Here is a 23200-nt window from a genome sequence, read left to right as displayed (position 1 = left end):
TGACTTTTAGGGTTGAGAAGTGAAGCATCTCAAATGTCACCAAATGAATAGAATAAGTACTGCATATCTTTTGCGAAATTTTATTCATGACTGTGTGGATAACATAGGGCACTTAATTTTCCAGCTGTAAACATAATCTTTTATAGTTCTATCAGGTGAGTTTTTGTAGATGAGGAAACAGAAAAGCTAACATCGGGCATCATGAAAACGCTAACATGAGTCGTCAAAAGGATTGGATATGCTAGATACATAGCACAGACCTTTTTGCCAGCTGATCCAGTGGGGTATAACTGACAGTACTAGGAGGTTGATCAGAGACCGCATAGGGTGATTTGAGGTGTCAGTCAGCCCAGAGTGCAACAGGACACTGTCAGTGAGCACTGGCAGATGTTTGCTGACAGCAGGGGAAAGGTGATACTCCGGCTGCATAGGGGAGTGGTATTAGCAGATCTAGATTCTTTTGCTCAGTTCGCTACAATTCTAATCCATTATGCACCTTCTGGACTTGTGCTATTGCTTGCTTAACCCCTGCATAGCTTTCATGCTTCTCTGTACTCTCTTCTTCCCCTCCCAGTGGTATACTTCCCTATACCAATCCTGATCTCCCTTAGCTCTCAGGGTCCCTATAACAGCTCTTTGTCCAGTCTTCACCTTCCTTTTCAGCCATCTCCTCCTGATTCTCAGTCTCATTCACATCCAGTCCTACCTTCTCTCCGATCCTGCGTGCTGTTCCTCTGCCAGTCCTCTGTCCACCTTCTCTCACTGCCTATCATTCCCCTACTGTCCCAGTCCTCCATTTCCCTTTAAAATTTCTGTTTCTAAGGTCTTTGCTGAGCAGTCCTGGCTTTCAATCAGGTTACCGAACTTGACACAGGCATAGTGGCCCACCACATACAGCATTAAATTAGATGTTCTGATGATCCTTCCTGATACTGACTTCTGTGAATCCCTTGATCCTCCTCCAGTAGCTCCCAAGCCTTACTTGCCTTATTCACCATGTCGTGTGTGGCATTCCTTATCAGCTGCAAGAAGCTGTTTACCAGCAATAGCCACTACTCCTTTTGTCTTTCTCCACATTCATGTCAGGATCCTTCTTTTTCTGCTGTTCCTGGACACCATCAGGACAATCACTGAGACGCAAGCAAAGCGGAGAAAGTGCGTGGCAGCTCAGAAGCGTGTTTTAGGGTAGTGCAAACAATCTCAAGCAGGCTCAGGAGTACACCATGCAGACCTGGTCTTCAGACTCCTTAGTTATGAAGGCCAGAAAGATGACTAAGCCTACAGTGATTTATCAAAGTAGTTTGAGCAAATGTGTCTCAGATATGATAAGAAGCAGAAGGCACCGCTTCCCTTTGCCCGTTTGAAATTTTTGATCCAAATGATGATTGTGTAAGAATTTCTTTACTACTACCAAAAAAGGGCATTGCATTTATTTAACATGGATACCATAATGTCTTTTCGAATTTCATTTTTAGAAATAACTGAACAATTTGGGCTGAAATTGTCCAAAAAACTTTACCATGTGCCATGAGAAATTTCAGTCTGAATGGTTCAAGTGAGGCAATGTCATAAACAAGGTCTTAAAGTGGAAGGTGTCAGGAAACCTGACTAACAGACGACTCAAGGAGACAGCTTGAACATCGTATCTGGCATTATGTTCATTATGCCTGGGTGTTTCAATTAAAGATGTTCCAAGTAACATAGCTACGTATGGAGAATACTGCCTACTCACTACTGCACATACTACATACTGCTACTGTACATAAGGAAGATCATTTAAGAGTAATGGAAATTATACCCAGCTGTGCCTCCTCTAATTAGGCAGAAAATGCTTGCTTTTATGTTGACTTTCTCAGTTGCTATGTCCTGCTGTTAAAATAATTATTCTCTCTGCCTTGTCTGACCCAGAGAGGGATACAGACAGGGGTAGTAATCTCGCTTAACCAGCCTAGCCAGGAACTGTAATGTTCTCATCAAGACTTTCCCCTCCCATATCCCTGTTCCAGTTTTAACCAGCTAAGTTCTTGGTAGGAAGGAGGAGCCACAAATGCAGGCAGCACCAGAATTTGTTCACCAAGATTTGTCTTCTGTGAATAAACAACATCCTCATAAGGCATAATAAAAACATGGTGATTAAGGCAGAGGCTTGAAGTCAGGACACTTGAAGTTTATGCTTGGTCTTCTACAATAATATTCTGGGTGACTTTGTGAAAAAACCCTTGACTCAAAATCAGAGACAAGCGCTCATGAATTTTCAGTGCTGAAGTATTTCTGTTGCTGATGCAGATCAACATGTCTTGAAATGGACAACATGTAAATAATGTTCTTAAAAACTAGGAGTAGTTTTGAAAATGTAAATGTTAATCTCCCTTCCCTCAGTTGCCCCAGCACAACATACCAAGCAGGTTAAACTGTGACTGACACAATTAAAACACGGTGACTTCCTGGATATGCCAACATGTGTGAAGTATTAGGTTTTTAAATATATGTTTTGCCTTTAGAAGAAACGTTGCGTACTCCAGAGAACAGGGAAGACTCATAAGTGAAAGCAAATCTAAATCATATCAATACCCCCAGAAACTGGCCGTGGTTGGATACAAGACATAAATGTAACATATTGTAAAGTCAGCATCTTGTCCATCTAGACCAGCGGATTGAGACCACGTGCTCCAACTTGGGCTTCTCGCTACAGAGCAAGCATAAGTCAGTATACACCTTTGTAGCCAAGTCATTAGGATACTAATGAAGGAAACAGCCCTGGAATTCACTATTCTTTTTCTAGAACTTTTTTTTTTTAACCCATTCCTATTTCAAGTAAAACTGAAAACAGTTCTACAAAGTGGCAATTCTAAAACTCCCTACTCTCCGCTAAGTGCTTAAACTAAGCAGCCGTAAAACTAAACTTTTCCCTGGCCATAGAAAGGCCTGCGCTGAAGAGCTGCACAGTATTCTTTCCCCTAGACCGAAAAGGAGCTCGAGTAGAGCCCACCCCCTTCCTGCGCAAGTTCCAGCCACCAGGCTGCTACAAAAGGGAGAAAACTCTGCAGCTGCCACTGCATTTTCTATAGGCTTCATCTAGTTTCATGGTCAGGGTAGGCATATTTTGAGAATACACACTGAAGTGAACCCTCATACTGAGGAATGCCAGCTCTCTCTGAGTTTAGGCATGAGCTGTCACTGAGCTGTTAAGTCCGGTGCAAGATTAACTGTTACCCAGAAGTTCAATACAGATAACTGGAAGTGCTAGGACAGAAACTTCAAAATCATTAATTAAAGCATTTAGGCAACTGGGGCATTTAAAGGATTGGACAGTATTAATAAGCAGGAGCTTTCAGTAGTGCACTTTGGATATGAGCGTTTAAATCCTTTATTAGATATGAGCCCTGCTTCCTGGATATTTTTTTCAATTGCAACATGAAAAATCATGTTTGCAACTATTTGCTAACCACAGCATAAGCCCCTACGCTGAGCTAAGATCGCTTTTCTAATTCTAAACGATGGAGGAGAGCACCATCTAGTGACATAAGATAAAATTACTGATCAGCTGCTAAGTGATCTCTTTGATCGTGTTTGAAAATCAGGAAAAAAAATCAATTAAAATATTTAATTCACAATTAACATTTATCCTATCAAAAGCTTGAAGAATTTACTGCTATCAAGTGTAAGATGACTTTTCCTGTCCTGATTGAAGGGAAACAAAAAATACTGATATTGTTTGTTAAAAGCAGGCCTTACTCCTGATTCTAGGTTTTTTTTCTTTTTCTGTTTCTTTTTTTCTCCCCAGGAACTTCAGCTGCTTGGAATCTATTTCTTTTTTAATTGTTCTGCTTACTGCTTTCCTTTATTCAGAATAAGAAAGTAATACAAAGCTTAAGGAAAATCATTCAAAAGGGGCAGATCAACAATGAAAGCTAATATTGGCATCTGATGACAGCAAGCCATCAAATTCTAATATTATCATTAGATTGAATGATTTAGAATGATTAGAATAGATTCTAATATTATCATTAGACTAGAATGATTTTCACAATCAGATAATTAGGTTACTCTTTGTGTCTAAGTAAGTTCCAAGTTATTATTAATTTTATTTGTCTTGATATATTCAAAATACTAGATTTCTTTTTAGATTTCTTCTTAAAGAATTAAGTTTCACATAAAATTTCATAGAAATTCATATTTCAAGGGAAAATGAGTTTTTTGTTCATATTTTTACCATATTTGACACATTTTTGAAGTGCAATAGTGTAAATCAGTGGAAAAGTTATTGTATGTCCTCTATTTAGATTCTGCAAACACAAAATGACTTCTGCAAAGTGTATTAAATTTTAAACAATGTTTTATTCTAAATTTTACACAAATTATTAAAACATTGTACAATTGATGAATAATGAACATTAAAAAGTACAACACTGATAAAGAATTATGAGCCTAACTTAGAGATCCTTCCTATCATGGTTTCTCAGCAACCACATGTTGTTTTTTTAATTTAAACCAGAATCGTACTAAGTTCTGTTAAATTCAGTTTAAGAAAATCAATTTCAGAAGCACTACACAGATTAACTTTTTAGAAAAATGCATTTATACTTACAAATTGTATTTATTTCCAGTTAGCTTGGAAAGAGCCCAAAATACTCTGGGGCAGAGAGTCACTCTTTTTTTTTTTTTATCCCAATTTCTGACATTAGCAATTTACCTTCACATCTATGCTAATTTGTCACCACGTGTCATTCTGCTTTTTTGCTTGAGCACCGGAATAAATTCTTTTTTCTAAGCAAAACTAGCCCAGTGCTCTGTCTCCTACACAAGCTATATCTCTTCTTGAACAGCTTTTCACAATAGCTTTCATTTAGTTCTGTTTTACTATGGCTGCAGATGCTGTATTGCCTCTTGGAGAAGACATTTTTTCCATTCAGCTTCATGGAAGAAGAAAAAAGAGGTACTTTTCATACTATTTTCTAATTTATAGCCTTAATTGTCTTCAGACTATATTACTGAGCTGAACACAGTGACGAAATAAAACAGGGACAGCATAAGAAAACGGGTCATTAAAACTGGCTGATGATTTCTGCATTCATTGGTCATTCAAACCACAACACTGATCTACTTCAGTGTGCTTATTCCTGTGCATACAAAATTCATACTGACATCTATGAGAGGTAATTATGATCTAACCTATACAGAACCTCAATAATGGCAGTGTAATTTAATTGTAATCCTCTAAAAAAAAAAAAAGAGAGAGAGATCTATGACTGATTATGGGTATTTTGATAACGCAGCTAGAAGAGCCACACAAATATCATATCAGTTGGCTTTTCCCAACGAAATAGACCGCATACCGTACTGGAAACAGCAGTCGAAAAATCTACGGTAATTTCCATAAAGTAAGTAATTAATGATGAAAAACAAACCTCCCAAAGCTGCCAGTGCACGTTTGCAAACCTGCGGCCGCGAACGAAGTGCAGGTTTGCGCGGGCGCCCCGCCGCGGGCCGGCCCCTCCGCGGAGCTCGTCCGCTCGAGAGGCTGCTCGCATCCCTTTGCCAAAGCGCTGCCTTCCCCAGTCAAAGAAAGTGGTTGCATTTATTTGAGGAAAATAACGTACTGACTCGCCCCGTGCTGGCCCAGGGCGCTCGGCGGCCTTCCGCCCCGCCGGGGGCAGCGCCGAGGTGACAGCCCGCTGGTTGCCTGGCCCCGGGGGCTGCCTGTCTCCCGCCGCGCCTCCTGGCGCTGGGGCTGAGGGTTGGGGGGAGGTTCAGCAAACACAGCTCACACAGCTCGCTGGCGGCTCGGGAGGCGGCCGGCGCTGCCGCAGGGTCCCCCGGCCGCGGCCCCTGCCCGGCCCCGGGGCGCTCCTCCCGGGCGGGCCCGGCCCCGGCCCCGGCCCCGGCCTCTGCCGTCGCCCTCGGGAGCGTCGCCCGGCGCCGCCACCCACCGGCGGCGCCCCGAGGCCCGCCCGCCGCGCCGGCCCGGCCCAGCCCAGCGCGGCGCGGGCCTGCCGGGCGGGCGGCAGGGAGCATGGCGCGGCGCGGGGGCCGGCAGCAGGTGAGCGCGGGGGCTGGGGGCGGCCCGCGGCGCCGGAGCGGGCCCGGGGCAGCAGCGGGGGCGCGGGCGGTTGTTGCGGGAGGCGCCCCCCAGCCGCGGCGAAGGCTGCGTGCGGAGCGCGGCCCGGCCCGGCCCGGCCCGGGCAGCGCGGCGGCCCCAGCGTGGCCCGCGGCTGGCGGGGCACTGCGGGCACCCTTGGGGTGCGGGCCGGGGGCGCTCCGCGGTACGGGCTAGCGGCATAACTTCAAGGGCCATAAAACTACCGAGTGCTGGGCATTTCATGAGCAATCTTGCGTTCTGGAGCGTCTCAGATGCGTGAAACTTGATTTTAGTTTCAGAGGAGTTATTTTTTTTTCTCCTTCTTTCTTGCGTTTTAGGATCCTGAAGGTAGCGTTTCTGAGCCCAGGGAATGGAGACCGCTCATTTATAGGAAGTGCACAGACGTTCTCTGGTTGCTCCTCTTCTTTATTTTCTGGGCTGGCTTGGTAAGCGTGCTTTCCCTTGAAAGAGAAATCAGATTCAGAGTTAAGGGGCTCTGCGCTACAGTATATGAAGTCTAAGATGAAATAAATATGGGCATAGACATTAGGGTCCCAGGATTGCACTGGGACAGACTGAAAGAACTTGTGCAGTGCTCTGCTGTAGCGTGTGTTACGCTTCAAATTCTGCCCCTGTGTTTCAGATTCCGTGTATATACAGGACTAGAGTTTACTTTTGGAGTTTACTTTTCTACAAAGAAATTAATCTGCCAATGTGTGCTTGCCCTTACACTGTACTACCAGCTCTCTTCCCCTTGTCCACTCAGGGTTCTCCCTTCAGCCCTTTCCCACCATCATATCCTTAGTTTTCACCCTGAGTAATTTTACTGCTAGCAAATGTTCTTTTATTTTTAGTTCCATAATCAGGTACTCTTCTTTCCGTGAGTTGCCTGCCTTATTCCGTGAGTGGGTGATTATTTAGTGTTACTTTTTGTCCTCCTCAGTCATTATGTGTCCCAAGGCTTTGTTTTACAGACGCGGTCTGAACTCTTTATCAAATACAGGATGATTAATTTTTTTACTGGGTATTCTAAATATGGTATAATGCTTAGTTTTTAAACTTTCTACGTGTGCATGTAGACGTCTAAAGAAACAGCAGCCTCACAGAGACCTAGAAAGGATTTGTACGTGTAGCCCCTTTAAGTGCCTACCTCTAACGTGTTAGGTTCCCAGACCTCCCAGGATGCAGGAGAATACCAAAGTAAAGGCACTAAAACTTAACTAATAAAGCAGTTGTGCTGGGTCTGGTGTATGCAGTCTCTCTCCAGCGCTTCTGATATTAAGTTTGCCATGCAAAGCAGTAGTGGTTCAAGTGGGATTGGGGGAGACTTGCTGTTGCCAGCAGTTGGTATGTAGCCGAGAGCCTAGCATATTGTCTTTGTATATGTGAAGTGTGGTTCACGCTCCATGGAAGAGAGGAGGAGATGGTTGAATCACCAAGTTCTTTGATAGCTGGAGAGCTATGAATAAAGTGTTAGGTAAAGTAGTGCTCAGGGCTTCAAAAAGAATTACTGCTTCTTGCCACTGGGAAAGGTTCTTTCCTCTAGAGGCTTTTTGGCCCATCGTGGTACACAGGAGCAGGATTTAAGCTGCACTCCTGGATCAAGTGTCTTGTGTTGACTAAGAGGTGTCACCTACTCAGTGAGCAGAGGTGCTTCGTGGCCCCTGAGACTTACTGAGACCTGACCTTCAGTGGTGGCAGTTTCATAAGGCAGCAGAGTGTCTGAAAGCTCAGTGCAGTGACACCTAAATCCACACTGTGGTTCTCTCTCCAGGCTTTTCACACATGTGAAAGGGTGCATCTTCCTGAAGTTTGAGATAACTTACATTTTAACTGTACTTTACGTGTTTAAAATATACCTCTTATTAAATTCAGTAACACCTGCAAGGACTCAACATTTCTGCAGGTGTGTTGGCTAAGTGTGTCATGAAGGGCACCCTGAAAAATGAGGAGCAGGCAGTTAGCGGCCAGATGTGAAAACCTGTGGGTTGAGTAACCTTGCCTATCGACACACAGAAACTGTGGTAGAAGCTGTTTGGCACCGTACTGTTTCTTTCCAGTTGTTTTAATCACGAGTTCTATCTTTCTTCTGCTGTGGTACTCTTAATTAATTATATGCTTTCCAGTTTCTGCAGTAAATAAGAACAAACGCTAAAGAGACAATAGGGCTTAACTAGTCCATATTACTTGCTCTGGCCTTGTGCACAGGGGTGAATTTTAGATTTAACTGTTTGCTTTCACACAACAAAAATACATGAGTTAAAAGGGAAATTTATGGAACGGGAGGGAAAAGCTGTGGTAGCATGATTTCACAAGAAAAATGTTTTAATAGATGTTTATAACTGGCTATGCTGTGATGGCTGGTGCTGCAGAAAGACTTGTGCTTGGATATGACAGCTTCGGGAACATATGTGGTAGGAAGAACTCTCCTGTAAAAGGGGCACCCCTTTCTGGACAGGACATGACTAACAAAAAGTAAGTAAATCAGATAATGCCTAAATAAAACAAATGTTTGCAATCTGAGCATAACTTCATAGGATATACATCTTCTAGCTGTCAGTTGTATACATACATGCATATACATGCTTATATTAAAAGATGTAAATAAGAAGGTGTGAGAATGCTGCAAAATAGAGAGCGAAACTAACAGTTAAGATGGAATTTGACAATGTGCTACATTTTTATCCTTTATTCTGGCTTCTTCTTAAATAGGGATGCAAATAGGATTTTTGCCAAAACAGCGGTCATTCGGTGTGCACAAACCTTTGTATTTACAGAAGTTTCATGTTGATGTTCCCAGTCATCCTGTCAAATTCCTAGGCATCAGAACTAGCCCCCTTAGAATGGGATTCCCCCTTGACAGGGGGATGCCATTTTAATTCCATGTAAGAATTTAAAGTAAAATGTGAAAATGTAGCATATTCCCAAATTATTTCTTAACTTTTAGCTTCAAACTCTTTATTTCATTTATGTGGAAAAACACAATTTCATTTGCATTATAATGCTTCAAAAAGATGAAAAGGCTCGGAATTTAAACCTATGAACATCAGAAAGCTTGTTTTTTGAATATATGTTTTTTTTTCTTTCTAGGTATGTATTCTTTCTGAATTCATGCAGGCTGGAAATGCAAAGCCTCAAAATCAGTTCAGTTTCCTTGTGCGTGTCTAGTTGTCCACAAGAGCAACTCAACTCTTTGGAAGACATCCAGAGTTTTGCAAGGAACAATGGTATGCAACAGATCATGAATATCTTAATGTATCTGTAGAACAGCTGAGCGACTTTCACTGTATTACTGGTACGCGTGCTACGCTGGGGAGTCATTTCTTACCATTAATTTCCTGAGCAGTCTATAGTGACAGGAAATATAACTTGTTTGTGACCTATTTCAAAGCCACAGTTTTCAGAAATCTTACAGCTCTCTTATGTCAATTCTAAAGTTGTTGATTCATTCCTGCCCAGTGCTGAGATTATCCAGCTGAAAACTGGCTGCTGAGAATGAGCTGGTGTAATTTGTTGGGGGTGCCGGTAGGTGGATACAGCTCATATGCTATTTGAGAAACTTGTCCAACTGGTTCTTTTAAATTGACTTAAAGCTGTGGTGGAATTATTAATTCCAGAGATATACAAAAGTTGTTATCCCTTTAGAAATCATAGCCCCAAGTTTTCCATTGAATATTTTTTTATTTTATTCTGCTGTTCAAGATTAACATGATGTCAGAAGTAGCTATTGTGCAAAAGGGGCAGCTCCAGTTCATTCATTTCCAGCATAAAAATAAACTGTGGCCTGACCTTAATCTGTGGGGCATGCATAAACTGCAGACCACACGAATATTAGCTATGTGTATTGGAGGTCCGAATTCCATTCCTTTTGGTTTTCTTGTTTTGTTTGGCAAGATTTGCTATTTAAAATGACAACATTTGTTTTAATCTCATTTTGGAATATTTTGTCATCTTCTGGTATGTACAGAAAGCTGTAAACCTATGATATTACATAAGTAATTTCAGTGTAACTGACTGAAATTACATGAAATTCCATCCACACGCTAAAAACGCTTACGTGTGTATCTTGAGGGAGATGGCAATGTTGCATTCTGAGTGGCTTGAATGCATCCAAACATTCCTTTCTCAGAAGCATTATATAGTGAGGCGGAGCATTATTAGGCACCTGGCAGTACTTAGCGCAGAAAATGTTTAGCTTCTGGATAGAACCAAATTCTGTCCTGTAACATGAAGGGCCTAATTCTGTTGTAGCTTCTGTCATTAAAGGCTTTTCCATTGCCTTACCTGTAACAGTTTAGACCTCAAGTATCGCACTGTGGAACAAATAGTGTGCTTGCTGTCATTAGATGACAATAGATTCCTCAGCGGTTGTTTTAGATTTACCCATGAATTAATTTGTTATTTACACTCCCACTAGAATATCACTAATGGGTACGGCCTGCTAAGGGATCAAAACAGAAGTGTAACCAAAACTTACTTGAAAATGAGCTTTTCCCCAAAATAGACTTTAACTAGTATTAAATTACCATTGGATTTTGTTTTTTTAATTTCTTAAGGTTCTCATCTCTGTGTTTACAACTTGAATGTTTCCAGTTACATACTAAATCCAAAGGCAGCTGACCTGTGTCCCACACTGCCAGTTCCACCAAGGTAGGTATTACTGGGTACTTTAACACTCCCTCGAGTCCAAACAGCTTCTTAAGAATTACTACTTCCTCATGTTTTCTATTTGGTGTGATGCTTCACAATCCAAATGGTTTTACTTTATTTATTTATTTTTGCACATATATCGTTATGCGTTCTTGTGTGCGTGCATGTGAACACTCTGTTTCCTGTCCCATAGAATGAACGAGAACTCTATTCCTCCACCCTTTAGAGATTTTCTCCACCAGGTCAGAGACAAAGCCCTTATTTTGCACTTCACATGAGCAGTAGCTTATCTACCTGCAAGGCCTTTTGCACAGACTTTTGCTCACTGCCTCAAGGCCAAGGAAAAGGTGCTGTGCTGTCGGCAGGCCTTGCATATTATCCTGAGCCCAGAAATTTTCTGTAAGTCAGTTCACACCCACCTGGCTTGAAGTGTGTGTCTTTGAAAGGCGCTAGGCAGATGGACTGTCTTTAGCATTTGACAGCCCATCGAGTCTGGATATTGGTTTAGTTGGATTTCTTTCTTGACGACAAATTGGTGAGTCAAAATCCTTAAGCCCCAGGTTAGTTTGAAATTCTACCATTTCATGAAAATGTAGCGAATTGGAATCTCCATGCTTGCAGAGCTAAGCCATCTACTGCTCTGAACAATAGAAAATGGAGGAAAAAAAAAAAAAAAGAAAAGAGAGCAGGAGACGCATCAAAGCATTATTTAAAGTAAATCAGAGGAGGGCATGTAAATTGATGAAAAGATAAGGCATGTTTTACTTCTTTCTTTGACTTGTTATGCTTTTTTCCATTTGGTAAAAAAACTCACCAGTCATTTATGTTAGCTAGTAACATTTCTGAGTAGAAGTAAAGCTGGGCAGAGCGATTTTAATGTGCTAATGAACTGACCTCTCCTTTTCAGGTATGAATATGTATTCTATAGATGCAGTGCAGTGTTACCAAAGAGTGGCAATAAATATGTTCAAGAAACTTGGTTGGGAGTGCCAAATAACTTTATATGTAAATCTTGATGGGGTTAATTGCACCTTACAAACATTATTTTGGTACAGCCTTTAGTATGCTTAAATATCCCAAAAAACTGCAAAGTTTTTGTGGTCTAGAATTATCTACCACAACATAGCTTACAGCCATTCTAGCATGAGTTTAGCTTTTACATAAACACATGGGAGCAAAGCAGGTGAAGCTAGACTAGTTAATTGCATAGGAGCTACATGCTGATGGAGATTGAGATAGCAGTTCACTTCTTTCCCCGGGTTGGCCTTGAATGGATCTGGCACTATGGCACAGGCATAATGCTGCCAGGAGTTTGTTTTTCAGATGCAACGTAAAACTACCATCTGACCATTTGTAACAGACTGCTCTGGACCTGTTGTGTCAGACTCTGTGTATAAGGTCCCCTCCTAGGTAGGGAGGGTGCCTCTGAGGTTATGGGTCACACTGGTCGGCTGGCACTGCAAAACTGTGTTGAGGATGCTGGCAGGGTACTGCAGAGGGCTTCAACTAGAGCAGTGGAATTGATCTCTCTGGGTTAGCCACCGTATGTCCAGTAATGAGCGTTTTTCATCATCTTTGTTTTTAACCTTCCAGTAAATCTTTTCCATTGTTTAATCGGTGTGTTCCACAAAATCCTGAATGCTATTCCAAGTATGCGTCTGTCTTAATAAATATGATTAATGAAATGGATGCTCTTCACCGTGCTCTTGGTGGAATATTGGCAGGAAGAGATACTGTAATAGGACTGAGTGTCCTTGCACTAGGTAAGGTTATAAATAAAAAATGAATACTAATGTGTGATTAAAATATGAAGTTTCAAATGTTTCTATCAACTTTATATTTTTCATTTAAAAGTACTGATGTTTTTCATACTTTCTGAGCAGAGTTTTTTTTTTTAAAGTAATGTTTATTATAAGAAGACATTTAATAGATGTTAGACTTTGCATTCTTAGATATGATCCGTCATTTACCTCTTTTCAGGGGACTGTTAGAAACTGTTGATTTAAAAAAATAATAGCATCAGCAGTAACATTTTGATTTTAACTTAAATCTTATTCAAAAATATTATTGAAAACCTAATGATTCCCAAGCTGAAGTTTTTAGTAGTCATTTATTAGTTCATTATTAGTAAGTTACAGATAACTATGTTTTAGATATTAAAAAGGTTACCACCTTTACTAAATGTTGCTGCTTTTGAGATTACTATTTAAAAGTAAAAAACAAATTCTTCAAGAATCTAAAATTTATCTTTAAAGTAAACAATAGTTAAATTAAACAGATTGTAACACTCATAATAACCTTACTTTGTATATTTTCAGCCTTCTCTTTTATACTGGTTTTAACCTTCAGATTCATTCAAACACTTCTGGTCCATACTTTGATTGCACTGGTTGTGTTTGGTTTGCTATGTAAGTATATTTAGCTTTTAGCGTGTGCTTGGTTAAACGGATCATTTTGCTGAACTTAAGGAAAGGCAGTTGAACAAACAGCAAACCTGTTTCTCCACAGCCATCCTCAGTAAGCTTAAGCTTAACACAGCCATTTCCAAGCAGAACCTTTCCTCCCTTTGGGTGCCAAAGTCTGTCTGTGGTGTTCCAGCTGCAGAGTGTTGGGATGATGATCAGTTTTAATTATTTATAGATGCTAAGAAGTTATGTTTCTTTTGGCAGATGAAAACAGATATGAAAATGCTGCCTTTTCAAAGAAAGTTTAACAAAGTTTAACATTGCCTATTTTATAAAGAGAGAACTATAAGGATGTATCTAGCTAAAGTCTGACATTCCTTAAAAGTAGTATTTCTTACCTCCTGAATAAAAGTACATAGCTGAGCTTTAGGAAAACAGCAAGAAAACTAAACTCTCTGCTGCTTTTTTACTTCAGACTAACAGACCACCATGTAAATTTTTTTTATGATCATTGATACTGTAGCTCCCTGTTAGACTACAGTATTCCTCAGTTGAACTCGAGTTAGGAAGAAGGGTGGCAGAATCGTGAGATGTCAAGTAGACATGAACCTGCCAACAATATAGAGTGTACCACAACCTGTGCAGTACTGCTGGCCTTCATGCCCATCTGTGTTTGCTGCAGTTGTCTCAGGTGTTCTTTGGTGGCTCTATTATGACTACAGGAATGACCCCAGCACTGAATTGGAAACCGAAAAGGAAAATATAAAATTTGTACTTGGATATGCTATCTTCTCTACAATAGTTACAGTAAGTAGCATTTTACCATAAGCAATGACAGATAGAGGCCTTAACTTAAAAAACTGAACTATAGTGGTTATGCAGCAATTAAAATACTTCTGTTTCCTCATTGCTTTCAAATTTGAACTGATGAATGAATAAAAAGATCTGCTTATATGCATTTAAATAGCTTTGTATCTTCATCATGAAATTCATGTGTCAGGACAGGGCTTTCTGCCACGTTGAAACCCTGTACAAACACTATTAGTGCTGGTATTGCAGAAATGCAGGAATTAAATTCCATTCCCATTCTCTGCATCAGCTAACTGGAAAATCATGTTGCGTGAACAGAGAGGCACTGGCTGCATATGAATGTGAGATCTATGGTTGGGAGTGGGGTGAAGCTCATTGTTTAGGCCTCAAGTTACAGGGGTAAATTCTGCTTTTCTTTCGTTGACCTCTTGTTTCTCAACAGAAAACCTGACTGTGGCTTACCACTTTTAAAGTGAATTTTTTCACTCTGATGTTGCAGGGTTAAAGGAGTCATTGCTTAATACAGGTGTGCAAAAAATGTGTCAGTTGGCCGTGAATTGTCAAAATCATGTCATTGCTGTTTTAAGGAAACAGCATAGGATAGGATTCACCAAATATGGACAGTCTGACAATTTACAGTCACAGATTCAAATGTGTTACACATCAGATTTTTTTTTCTTATATCCTGGTAAGTTATGAACAATGACCTTTTTATTTCTGTGGATAATAAAAGCATAAGAATAAGTTCATTTGTAAGCATGTTTATTCCAATACCTTTCACTGCCGTTTGTAGAGCTCTGGAAGCATCTACTGCTGCAGGTTGCTCTTCTCTTTAGAACAAATGGCTCCTTTGTAGAGCAGGCAAGAAAAGTGGAGGAACAGCTGCCGCTGGTTTTATATATTGTTTTATAAATTCCAGCCTCTCTTTTAAATGCTGTTCATAGTTCTTTGTAAGTGATAAAGGACCTGGGACCTTGTGGGGGTTTTGCCTTTGCTTTTTTTTTTTTTTTCCTTTGAGAAGAAAATAATTTCTTTAAATGAGGTTTCATTTTATGTATGCTTTGTCTCCACACATACACAACTGTCCAATCAGTTTATTTTTCCTACTGTCCTTTCTGCAGAAAAAGGACTGGTCCTCCTCCCATTGTGAACAATATAGGAAGGAAGTTTAAATGGTCAAAACATACAGGGTGTATGAAAGCAGTGTGTAACCTATAACATACATTTGTATTCGTTGCATTAAAGCAAAAGGACTGTTTGTGTTGGGTGAATTACAGTTTTGTGAATCCTATTTTGTTTTAAAGAAACAGTAGTAACGTGATTTCATAAAAGGGGATTTTAAGCCACAAGCTCTTTGAGAAAGTAGACAATGTCTCAGAAAGCATTTCTAGTGCATAATAAGTTTACATAAAGTGCCTTGCTGTCGTGTCTTTGTGAAATCCATATCCCCTGACCCCACATTTGACAACTTGGATACTTTTTTAAGAAAAAAAAACTAATTGTTTTTTTTCTTTCCTGTAACAGATTGTTCTGCTTTCCCTCATACTTGCACTAAGAAAGAGGCTTCAATTCACAGTACAGCTCTTCCAGATTGTTAACAAAATAATTAGAAGAATCCCTTTCCTGCTGTTCCAACCACTTTGGAGTTTTCTGATTCTCGTCGTCTTCTGGGTATTTTGGGTTGCTGTGCTACTCAGCTTAGGAACTGCAGGTAAATATATGCTTTCCATGGTTTGGAATGAATGCCACCTGTTTCCTGAGTTAGCTTCTGAAATACAGTACCTTATGGTGTTAGCGTGCAAAACATGGGCTAGCACTGTTGCAGAGCTGTGTTACTCTTCCTTTACACCTGTTGGCGTCTTCAGCGTTGCCATAGTTCTGTGAGCCATAGCACTACTGAGGAGATATTTTTGCTCCCATATATGCGGGCTTTACTTCTATTCTTTCTCATTTATTTAGTTTATGATCAGGTTATGGAAGATACAGTACATTTGAGGTATTTAAATGCAGAAAGTAACAGGAGGGGGGAGACAGCCTTTAGTGCAGTTGTTATGAAATGAGAACATTAATCTCCCATGAGATAAACAATGTCCAGTTGTCTTGGAGACAGCATGTTGTTTCTGAGCAATGGTTTGGTGAAAACTACTGTACTTACTTAGCTTGGTATACTAGTACTTGAATTACTCCAGGGGTCCTTACCGCTGAAGGTAAGGTAATAAAGAGGTTTATTGTAAAGATAGAGAATCGTAATATGAAAGAACAGATTTTGAGTATGGAATTAGTATTACTGAGGGACGTATCATTTTCATAAGATTTGTCATTCACCGAACTAGGAATGATTTGGCATGCTGGCCTTTGGCACATCGTCGGGACACTCAAGGGAGAGGGAGGTTATCCTTATGAGGAACATCACCAAAAGAAAGGAAGCTAAAGTGGGTATGTGTGGGGATAGTATGGGGATAACTTCCCAGCAGACATTAACCTTTGCACACGAGGAAGCATTATGATTTGGGGGTTTGTGCATTTTAAATTTCTTGTTCCACTGCTATGAGTTGTCCTATGGGTTGGAGTAGATGCTGAATTCACAGAAGAGAGAGAGTTGTTTGTCATGGAAGCTTTATTTATTCTCATTCCTGTTTATTTTTTCTGAAACTCTATAGTGCTTTTGTTTAGAAAACCAGACACAGCCAAGCCCTGCTAATGCTTATGTACTGTCATTTTGTCATGCCCTTCCTCCACCCCTTTGGCTGCGGTAACTCCTCTCTACAGGCGTACAGATCCCTGCTAGGCCAGAAGAGCCTTCATCTTCTCTGTAGCTGAGCCCATTTGAGAAAACTGTCAGTGTTCCCCGCCTCTGTGGGTCAAGCACCTCACCCCCATCCCTTGAGTACTGCTACTGTCTCAGCCTTGTTCTGTTACCTCTGGCTCTGTACAGATCCCACTTCACTTAGGTCTGAGTCTCCATGCTGGTATTCTGAGTCAGTCACCCATTGCTTAGGCTAGGAAAGGTTTGTTTCTCTCCAGCTTTGGCTGGAGAGTCATGCAGGTTTGCAGAGGTCTTGCTGTTTCTGCCACTGTTTGTCCAGTAGCTGATGGCTGTCAGAAATGCTCGCTTGAAGCGCTTGCCTGGCTGATAATCTGCTTCTCCTGCAAAACTGTCAGACCCAGAGAAGCCAGGTGTTGTTCAACCTGCAGTCTCTTCTTGAGTTGTTCCTGGCTGAATAAATAGTCACCACTTTGCTTTAAGGATGTCATGGATATTTCTTCTCCATGCTCCTCTGAGTTAGATTTTTCCTTTGCAGAGACAGTATTACGTGCCAGATACAGCTTTATGCGGCTGTTAGCTTTTCCACAAAACCTTCATGCCATTTCTGTGCATATCAACCAGACAAGCAGTACTTTTCAAACTGACTTGGTGGGCTATCTCATCACCAGTTCAAACTGGTTGTTTACTGAAAGGAGCATCTCCTGAGCTCCCAACCACCTGTTCGTGTTTAGGTAGAGTTACAGAATTGCTTTTCATGCACCTGCTCCAATCAGATGCAATGTAAGTAGTTAACGCCGTGTACTAGATCAGGCATTAACTGCAGTCAATCTCATAGCAGGTAAATAAAGTGAATGACAACACACGGATTTGCTAAATATATGTTTAGCAAGAAACATTAGCAAGAAATAATACAGTCTTGATTTTAAGCTGGATTGGCACATTGTCCATAGGATTTTTCCCTAATACTCTGATATGTGCACATGTCTTCATCCAAGCGTAGGTGGGAAGGTAAATGTTTCCCAAGAGTTTTTTTCCAAACAAGGTGGTACAGAAGGCAGCACAATCTTTCTGCGTAGTAGTGCAATGGTAATGTTTCTAGGATACTCCTGGTTGTAAAAGAATTGATTTCTTTGCAGATTTAGCATAGGAAGATAAAGTCATTTCCAGGCACTTGTAACTATCAATATATTGTTATGTGAGGAGCCTAGATTGTTTTGACTGAGCTCTTCTTCTAGTATTTTTTAGTGCAGATACCAATCCTTATAAGATTTCACTGTTTAGCAGTTAGGGTGTTGTTATGTGGGAGAGAACGTGCATTTGAGAAATAATACAAATTTTAAGTATCAACGCAGGTAGAAAATGCCACTCTATGTATTCAGCTGATTTTTCTGATTAAAACTTCATTAATTTTGTCATTTCTATTAATAATTCATTTTGTTAAGCTGTCTGCGTTAAATGGTGGCTATTGGTACCCAACAAGTGCAAATTATTAGCAAAGTCCGGGGGCTGAAGTGTTAGTGTAAGCTTGAAAACAGGTAACGTGCAGCAGCGTCTGTGTCCGCTAGGTGCCGATAAAGTAGCTTGAGAAAGTTTCTCCTGAATGTGCTCGGTTGTTTACAACTGCTGTTATTACAGAATAACTTCTCATGGGAGGAGTTCAAACACAGTAGAGGCAATTTTAGCCTTTTAATCATCTGGTGAGGTAACGAAGGATTGTTTTATCTAGCTCACAGACTGAGGTGATTTGGTGAGGTGACGTGGGAGGCTGGTGTCAGCAAGAGTATGATAGTTGTTCTACCTGGTAAACAACAGCTCCTGTTTTCTGTCATTTAAAACTAGGACGAATAAACAAGATTAGGCTAGATTTGTTATTGAGAATATTCCTTTAAATTTTATTTCAAATTTTCAACCCAAATTTGAGTCCCCCGAAATGCTCGCGGTTGTTAAAGCCGTTCACAGGCGGCTGGTACGTTGCAGGTTGTTTTGCTGTTCTCGAGTGACTAGTACTTTGTTGTCCTGTAAAAACAAATAAGTATAGTGCTAGCTAATTCACAATGCATTGGCAGAACAGCTGTGTATTTTCCACTTCTTTTCTAGAATCAAGCAATTCGGTATATGGAAGACATTTCTTCTGCTTTTGGAGTTTTGAGGACTTTTTGTGAGAGCTGATAGTGCTTCTCTGAATTCCCAAGATCAGCTCACTTTGAGAAGTTTTTCTCTGTTGTCAGGTAGTTTCTTAGCTAGGATTCAGTTTGAAAAATGCATATCTTCTTTTTTGTTTTTGTCACTGTGACTTTTTATTCTAACATATGTGTTTTCTGGGGCTAAGCAGACTGTATTTTAAATTTAGACTTTAAGAAGACTGGAAAAAATGAAATACTAATGAAGACATTAGTTTTTTGTCTAATACAAAGCTGGGAGAGATGGGCAAGTGAAATTGGCTTGCTGCTATGCTGTACCCGTTCATAACATTGTCATTAGACCTCCTTAAGTTATATATTTGTAGTGTCTGTGCATCGTACAGCTCTGCAGCGCTTGATCCTTGCTTCAGCTGTGATGCACCTGATCTTTATGTGACCGCCCAAACGCCTTGTTCATGTCCTTTCCAAAAGTTAGTGCTACTCTGAGGAGAGCCCGATTTCTTGGGGGCCATGGAATACTATAGCCCCCACTTGGAAAAGCGCTTAAGCACACGGCTGTCTTGAAACACATGTAGAGTCCTGTTGAAATCAGTGGGACTACTTATGCATTTTAAGTTAGGCACCTGCTTAAGTACGTTGATAATTCAGGGTGTATGAGAGCAGCAGAGACTGAGTGAATTCCAAACCTAGAAAACGAGGAGAAGACTCCAAAAGGCTTGAGACAGCACAAACAGTGGCGCTAGTTAGAACCGTTAGTCGGGCAGTAATGGAATTCAGCTGTGCTTTGGAAAAGCTGCTATGTCTTAGGGTTATTGCGTCTTATTATTTGCTAATTTGTGTGGTATTGTGCTGCAGAACTGAAGCAGCCATGTGGCACGGCAAAACGTGTTCTTTCAGCTTTAGAGCACCCAGGCAGCTGTGGAATCCACATGGTGTAAATGTTGTGCAAATAACGTAGGATGAGATGGCAGTGTGCGATTTTCGCGTAAGGAAGGTGCATCCTACAGGCAAGTGGGCAATAAAACTGCCACATAAAGTTGTGCAGTAGCTAAACCAATAGTAAAAACATATTTCCTGCGGGATTCTTGACATTCTCATTATAGTCAGCTAGCTTAACTGTAAATACCACTACATGGAAAAAGGATAGATAAAATAACACAATAAATTCTGTGGAGGAAGCATGAAGATTCAGTGTACGACGCCAGAACCTTTCCTTATTTAGCAGTGGGACGCGTTAAATGCAGATCATATTGTCATATTAGCAGGAACTGAAAAATAGTATTTTCTGGACAGTGGTTCTTTATTCTGATAGTGGAATTGTTAAAATATACTTCCCAGGAACTGTAGTCCCTTACAACAGCCTGCTGCCCGAGGCCTCAGCAAAAACTTGCAATAGCTTTTGCCGTGTAAGAGCAGATGACATAAATCTGAGAGCACCAGACTGTAAGCTAATGATACTGCTTACACACACTGACTTTTATGTCATTGCATTGCTCTGCTGACTTAGGTCATGGCACAGCGCTGGGCTGCGGAGTCTGATGGAGAAGCTTTTCTGAATTCTGCTGCAAACACTTGCAACTGCATTAACAACACTTCTTAGAAATACTTGCAGCAGATCAGTATTTGTACTGATCAGATTTTGTCAGATTTGGTGATTCAGCTGTAGAGACTTTAACTCTTTACTAACTTTTTGATGTTATCACTAAGCACCTGCAGTACACCAGAAAGATTCACTTTCAGCAGTCTCTGCTGTGATTATGCAGTTGGAAGAAAAGTATTCTGTGGACAAAATAAAACCATATTTGGAGGCTTTGTTCAGGATGTTCAGCTTTCATGAACAGATAGATTGCAGTGGAGTGACAAGGAAAAGGGCATTTACTTTTTCAGCGGGGTGTCAAGGATAGCCTTAGAAGTTTATCTGTGCTGCTAATACTGACATACTTTTACACAGGAGAGATAGCATAGTATATAATTCTGCCATCAAAGTTATACATGCCTGGTAGGCCCACAAGCACAGGCCATCAGTCAGAAAGAAATGTTTACAGTGGAAAATAGATTTCTGTGAGGTACCAAAACCAATTTTCCTTACCTAGTCAGTGAAATGATCAAAGGTGAACTCATGGATGGATGTGCCTGACTTTCATGGAGCAGAACACAGCGCTACGTACACGTACGTGCACAAGGTTGGCCGGGAAAGACAAAGGCATTATTGTTGTTACTGCAGATGGCTATTTCAGTCGGTTAGTAAAAAGCAAACAGAATTAGTTTATGATACGGACATCTGTCAATCTTTATGACAAAGCTAGAGAAGCAAAGCCTAAAATATGCCTTTTTTTGGAAAAGAAATGTTCAGATAGATTGTATGGCAGAAAACATGCTTAATTCTGCTACCAGATGACATAATGGCTTTGCAGAAAAATGGCGGTGTAGGAGATCTTCTTGTGTCTTATTGAGCTATCGTTTGCACAGGTTCCTCGGTAAGGGCTATGGGCTATGATTAGTGAGCATATTTGCCCAGTTGTTATGTGCTATAGGAAAATGAGCCTCTGGAAGAAGTAAGGGAGCTAAAAAACCCCTTGAATTCAGAACAAGAAGGAATGGTATAGCAGAGAGCTTATTTTAATGTGTCAAAGTAAATGAATCTATCCTTTAAAATTCCCTTAATAACTTTTGAAATAACTTTTGAAAAATAACTTTTGAATCCAAGCTTCTAAAAGGGAGCCAAGGGATGGGGAGGGAGAGGGCTGAGAGAGTTTACGAGAAGAAATCTGAGATGAGAGTGGTAGCTTTTTCACAGCATCAAGTGTCTTGCATTTCACAGGCTTAAAATACATTTGAATATAATGGAAGCAACAGTGTTTGCGTGAAAGATTGCCCTTACAGCACTTTACAGAGCTTTCCTGTTTAGTTAAAATTGATAACCTTTCAGAAAATAAAATAGCTAGAAAATATGTCTGTGTTTGCACTCGAGCAAAAATTGCCTTGATGAACTAGTCTGTTGTGGGACCTGTGAACTCCTCCTTTAGGCTGTCTGTACTATGTTGATGGATGCAAGTCTTGATAATAAGAATGCTAAGAATAAGATTGACTCGGCTCTGGGAAGGATGCTTATTTTATAAGCTATAAATTGATTCATGGACTTACTCTTTTCTTTTTGGTCTTGAGCGGAGAATAGCTCGTTTCTGCATCTGAGAAGGATGAGTTTATTGTAGTGCTAATGTTGCAGGAGCAAAAGAATTCAATTTTTTCTTAATACATATTTGAGCTAACTATATAATAACAATTATGCACCCATGTAGCATTTTTGATCCTTTCAAAGCACTTGAAAAAGAATTTAGCAACACTGCTGTGCATAGGATAGATTAATGTATTTCATAATTTACAGACAAATGGATCGAGGGTCTAAAGACTTGTAATGGTTCTCTAAACCTGATGGTATTGCTGAAAACAAATATTTATTGCTTCTACTTTCAGCTATTATAGAGCATGAGTTCTGTGACTATAGGAAAAAAGGAAAGATAAGTGAACAGTTTCACAAATAGCTTTATATCTGTAGTATTTTTGAATTTGGAGCCGTTGCGCTGTCCTGTAGGAAAACATGAAGAGTTAAAGCATCAGTTACAGGGCTCTACTAGCGGTAACGGAGAATTCTACATGTCCCTTTGCTCTTTCTTTCATGGAGCTAAAACAAGAAACTACTCACCTCCAGAGATGGTTTTATTCTTTGAATATATTTATCTTTAAAGTTATTAGATTTGAGACTTGGTAAACTAATAACATGCCAGGTTGCAGTCTAGAGACGTTTCACTAGGAATGCCCTGATTCCATCATTCCCTGACTAGACTTCAAAGCCAAGTGCCATAGCTGGGCCTGCATAGGGAAAAGTTTGATTGCTAATGTCGCCTGAGTTACCCCGACTTCTTGTGAAAAGCCATCTTTTGTATATGGAATATGTTCTTCATTATTAACAGGAGCTGAGACAAAAAATTTTAGCTTCAGTAAGTGCATTTGTCAATGTTCCTCTCAATATGCTGGTAACACTGGAGTTTTTATTACCATACAGATGTTTGCGTTCTATTTTTTAGAAGTGTTTCTGGAAACATGCTTTATTTTGTACAGAAGTTGCAAAATATAGACAACAGAAACCGAGCTGCTGTGATTCTAATTACTAATAGTAATTAGAATAGTAATTTTGTTTTGTTGCAATGGTACATATGTATCCTTAATATTTTTCTGCAACAGCCTTTCTCTTTTGCTTTTTGTAGAAAAATATTATTTTTAAAGCCTTTCATAACTGGCTACAAATTTATTTCAGATTTGAATGAAGAAAATAAAGGGATTTCATTTA

General features: G+C 40.3%; 1 protein-coding gene across 9 annotated transcripts in view; it reads left to right on the top strand.

The window, feature by feature from the left end:
- The window catches only part of SLC44A3 (solute carrier family 44 member 3), a 94209-nt gene that overhangs the window by 47057 nt on the left and 23952 nt on the right, over positions 1–23200 (top strand). For 3 of the 9 annotated variants that reach the window (XR_011142532.1, XM_068952423.1, XM_068952424.1), the window contains exons 1-9: positions 5961–6040; positions 6418–6525; positions 8412–8554; positions 9170–9306; positions 10636–10729; positions 12323–12492; positions 13048–13137; positions 13817–13941; positions 15469–15655. Coding sequence is in view for 8 of the 9 variants with exons in the window: in XM_068952423.1 (XP_068808524.1) it covers positions 6014–6040; positions 6418–6525; positions 8412–8554; positions 9170–9306; positions 10636–10729; positions 12323–12492; positions 13048–13137; positions 13817–13941; positions 15469–15655 (1081 nt within the window). In the remaining variant the exon portion in view is untranslated. Of the gene's footprint in view, positions 1–4872; positions 4937–5960; positions 6041–6417; positions 6526–8411; positions 8555–9169; positions 9307–10635; positions 10730–12322; positions 12493–13047; positions 13138–13816; positions 13942–15468; positions 15656–23200 lie in introns of those variants that run through there. The other 6 variants (XM_068952428.1, XM_068952426.1, XM_068952427.1 and 3 more) reach the window with 6 other exon arrangements.

This window comes from Struthio camelus, chromosome 8 (genome assembly GCF_040807025.1).
Source record: "Struthio camelus isolate bStrCam1 chromosome 8, bStrCam1.hap1, whole genome shotgun sequence".
Lineage (NCBI taxonomy): Eukaryota > Metazoa > Chordata > Aves > Struthioniformes > Struthionidae > Struthio > Struthio camelus.
Note: the sequence above shows the minus strand (reverse complement) of the source record. Positions and strands in the feature narration are given on the sequence as shown.